General features: G+C 50.3%; 1 protein-coding gene across 1 annotated transcript in view; it reads right to left on the reverse strand.

The window, feature by feature from the left end:
• LOC102371773 (serine/threonine-protein kinase 3) overlaps window positions 1-4395 on the reverse strand; it is a 244257-nt gene extending 239862 nt beyond the window's left edge. The window contains exon 1 of the mRNA XM_025192051.1: window positions 4334-4395. Within this exon, the coding sequence (XP_025047836.1) occupies window positions 4334-4353 (20 nt within the window). The 5' untranslated portion in view covers window positions 4354-4395. The remainder of the gene's footprint in view (window positions 1-4333) is intronic.
• Between the last annotated feature and the right edge of the window lie 403 nt (window positions 4396-4798).

The raw sequence follows: 4798 nt of genomic DNA on the forward strand, positions 1-4798 counted from the left end.
GCCGGCTCCATGGTGCGTGCGGGCGGCCTGGGGCGTAGCCGCACCCGCCCCGCCAACTCCGCACAACTTCGCGTCGGCGCTGGCCCTTTAAATGGGACTCGCGCCTCCCCCGCGGGCGTCGCTCTCAGACAAACGCCGCTGACGCCACTGCGCCTGCTGGTCGCCGAAAGCCTGCTCCACCCGCTCCCTCCTCTCATTGGCCCCGAGGGGACAGGGCGGAAGACGTGGATTGGGTCCCACTGGCGTCAATTGTTTGACTTTAAGGACCCAGGAGGCGGAAGCGAGAACAAACGCCTTTCCCCAGGAGCAGGCGAATGCGGAGCTCAGGGCGCAGCCAGCGCGTTCCCGGCGTGCCCCGCTCCGCCTAGGCCGCCGCGGGGCACCCTGGGACATGGAGTCCCCACAGAAAGTCGCTTCCTGCATGGGTTCCCGCCTCTGGCCCGGCTCGCGTCGCCTGCACGTGACGGGCACGACCTCGCCGTCCCCGAGCTCGGGCGGGGCGGCTCTAGCGTGCATTGCCCGGGCGCAGCCGTTCAGCACCGAGGGAAAGGGCTCCTGGCGCGGCCCCGTCTGCCGAGGGGCTGCCAGCCCCGGCTCCCGCTGCCCCGGCCAGTCACCGCTTCTGCATGCGGGCAGGAAGCACAGGTGTGTGGCTTGCGTGTCAGGACACCTGCACGTCTGGTGGCCTCAGCCCTTCCTCCACCACCGCTTTGTGCCGTGTCCAGGTTCCCGGAGGAGCCGTAGGTAGGGGTGCACCCATGGAGATTTTTTGGGTGCCATATCGACCCACGTCAGTCTGATTCGAACGTGCAGCGGGGCAGCTTGGAGAGCGCTGGCTGCCTGGTACGGCAGTTGGGGGGCGGGGGCAGGTCAAGGCCCCTGCGGTGCGGGGGGAGTAGGGCAGGGTAGGCACTGCACAGCTGGCATGGTGCGGGGCACAGGATGGAGCCGCGAGCAGCTTATCCAGGGTACGGAAGGGTGGCTCCTGGGGCTGTGTGCACCCCAGGATGGCGTGGTGGGGTACCCCCAGATCTGCACAGGGGAGGGCAGGCTGTAGCCAGGGCAGTGCCAGGCTCTTCCTGGCGGGCTGGGCCGGGCTGCGCTTGGGGCGGGCAGCAGTGGCACTAAGGGGAGCTACAGGGGGACCTGCAGCCACCCCAGAATTCGCCATAGCCCCTGCTCCTAGCGCAGCCTGGCCCCTTACTGGGAAGAGCCCAGTACTGCCCCAGCCTGCAGCAGCAACCCACCCCTTGCCCCGCATGCAGATCCAGGGGCACACAGGTGGTGTGTGCCTCCTGGGGTGCATGCAGGGGCAGGAGCATCCTCCCCAGGCCAGATGCTCAGGGCTTCATCCCGCACCCTGCCCCAACTGGGCAGCGTCTGTTCCTGCCCCAGCTCCACTCCCTCACTGGGGGACCTCAATCTGCCCTTCCCCCACAACAAGCTTACCAACCAATGCTGCTCTCCAAGCTGCCGGGCTGTGCTCCTGCTCGTGTGCATGCTGCAACTGTGCGTATGCACATGGCATTTAAAATCTGCCACATCAGGCAAAAAAGGCCAATTCCCATTACTTGCAATTTTCCCTATCTCGGTGCCAATCTGACCTGGGACTGATATATCGGTGCACCTCTAGCCTTAGGTGCTCTATACTCTGTCTTGAGAGAGATTAGCCCGCTAGAGCAATCCAAAAAATTAAAGCAAGCACAGGTGTCCACTTCACCTTCCACATACCTTCCCCAAGGGAAGGTTGAATTAGGAAAAAAGTATGCATGGGAATCAGTGCCACATTCAGGCGAATCTGCACTCGGCTTGTTACAGTGTTTGAACCTGATTGGAAACTTTCAGGGTAAATGATATTGTTGGATTCAAAACCTGGACTAGATTAAACCTTGCTGGCACTAATAATGAAATCTCACAACACCCCTAGGATGCAAGTAAATGGTATTTTTTCCATTAAACTAAATAAGACTAACAAAAGGTAAGTGGAAGAGATAACAAAAGCTCTAAGGTCTCATGAGTCACTGGCAAAATCAGAAGTCGGCAGGAGATGACTCACATTCCTGTAAGACACATTCCCTTTCTAAATTATGCAATATAAAAATAGACCAGTTGGACTGGAGCTTTCACTGCACAATGGGGCTTCACACTAAAGTATGAAGTAATGATTAGTGTAAAACACCTTGGTGTATCACAAACAAAGTTTCCCTCTACATCCCACCCTTACTGACCTTCACTTATTTCATTACAACTCCTAATCGTTGGCTGGTCCTGAGCAAACTGTTAAACAAGTTTCTGCAGAAGTCTAGTCAAGTCAGATATCTTTACCATTTCAAAGCTGTAGCTTATGTTGTTGCTTCCTTGCTTCTAATATAGGCTATTTCAAGAAAAAAAATTATACACACGCACCCCCATATAGTAAACAAAACAGTGCCAGCCAATTTAGATAGAAATGCAATTTTCCCAGTATTTGGAGTATATTAGTGTGGCTCAGTTCATATTGGAAAATGCTGACTTGTGCAAAGTGAGCTCTTGAAGGATGCTATGAAAGCCTAACCATATTCTGTTGTACCATCATAGTATTTAATATTATAAAAGCCTTTGTCGGCCCATAATGCTTTATTCGCACTGATTGGCTGACTGAAACAACCAATAAGAGTGCAAATACAGCATTGGGACAGGAGGTGATGACACAGCAGAGCACTGCCGTAATGGCAGGGACACAGGGGATGGAGTGGGGGCGAGGCCAGCACAACCAGCCTTGCCCCTGCTGCCTGCAAGCAGCAGCAGCAATGGAGTGGACAGAATGGGGGTGAGGCCAGAAGCACTGGCCTTGCCCCCCCTGCCCTGCTCCCTGCAGGCAGTGACTATGGAGTGTAGAGGGGGCAAGGCCACCAAAGCTGGCCTTGCCTCCCCCCGCTTTCTCCTTGGAAGTGGCAATGGGGCGGGGAGAGCAGGGTCAGGATGCTGCAGGGGGGCAGGGGTGAGGCCACCAGCACTGGCCTCAGCCCGCACCTCCCCACTTTCATTGTCACCACCTGCAGGACTAATGCATCAGCAGTGTGGGGAGGGAAGGAGCGGGCCCAGGCCCAACACAGGAGGGTCTACCATGGTGGGTTGAGAAAGGGGAAGCGGGCCCAGGGGTAGGCACATATGGGGCTCCGTTCCTGCCCACTTCCCTCCCCCCCACCCCTCATCATTCTTGACGGGCAGTTGGCTAGTTAAATATATTTATCCCACCATATGCAGGGCAGGGTATGTTTACTTCTTTCCCCACATGCCTACAAAATGGCAAACCTGTCACACCCATTGCTACATCAATATACTGTACTAGCAACAGGCTTTAAACAGGAACACAGCTACACTGACAGATAGAATTTTTTTACTTGTATAGCAAAACCACCCCTTAGAGAAAAAAAAGTGATATACATGGTAGCAGTCTTGCCAATATAATTAACTGTGTGTACATAAAAAGGTTCTGCCAGCAGAGTAATGCTGGTCAGGGGCCACACTGCAGACTGACATAGCTGTGCTGACAGAAGCCTGTACTGCAGACCTGGCCTGGGTCCTAGACACTAACCCTTCAAACTGCCTAGTGCTCTCACATCACATAATTGACAAAAGAATTGCTGCTTCTATTAGCAGTCCCACAGCTGCTAAATCAAGATCACTATGGTGTATATTTCTCTCCTTATATTAACATAAGATTGGGGGTGTCCTTATATTCCACTCAAAGTTGTGATGGCAGTTTGTACAGATGTACTCAAACTAGTTCACATGGGTGGTGACAACTGGGAAGCCAAAGAACAAACTGCCCCAGTATCTCCTTATAGCTTGTGTTGCATTCTGGGCAGCTGCCAGTTCTGTCATCATTAGTAAAGTTTAAACCTAGCTCAGGCACATCTACACAAACTACCACTAATCCTTTTGAGTGTGGAAGAAACAGCTTTATAGCTCTTACTGCTTTCCATGACCTGGGACAGGAAAACATATCTCTCTCCTACCTCGAGATAGCTCTTGGCTACTAATAAGCCCCTGCCTCAAACTACATTTCCTGCCCCTGGCCAAACAGAATTTTCAAAACCACATGGTTTTGAATTTAGGTGCCCAACTTACTTTGAAAGTTAGCCCAAACAGCATTATCTCTTACATCCTGTAAATCACATGCTTGACTACAGCACTTCATTTGCAAGCACGTACAAGTGCCAAATGGTAACCTGGGAAGCAAACATGAACTGCAAGGCACAGTTCCTTGTAACAGTAACTACGCAGAATAAAACATACTAAATAAGTTTGTGTACATTTGATGGTCTCATACCATTAATGAATAAATTACCTTTGTTCTGCCTTAGTCATTTACCAGATTTCAGCTAATACTAGCAAGAACAGACAGTTGTCTAAAAGAAAAGTGGAAAAAACTATATTAAAGCCACATTAAAATATGCATGTTTAAAACCACAAGAGGAAGAAATGCAAAAATAATTGTCATACAAACTTTCAGTACTACTGCACATAATTTTTTTTAATAGTTATATAAATCTAAACCAATATCTTTCTTAAATAGAATATAAAATTAGAATTCTGTATACGTTTAGAGTTTAAAACATTATTTCATCCATTATTTTAATGGTACACAATACTCACATATGAAGGCTAAGAATAACTGTCGAATAGTAATTCTAAGTGTTTAAGTTGTTTAAACAAATGACAATGCAATAAAGTTTTTAATCAACTAACTTGATTTTTCTTATATAAACCAATATAAAATTAAATCATATACATATCAGAGTTAGAGGGAATA

The sequence above is a fragment of the Alligator sinensis genome, unplaced genomic scaffold (assembly GCF_000455745.1).
Source record: "Alligator sinensis unplaced genomic scaffold, ASM45574v1 scaffold497_1, whole genome shotgun sequence".
Classification (NCBI taxonomy): Eukaryota; Metazoa; Chordata; order Crocodylia; family Alligatoridae; genus Alligator; species Alligator sinensis.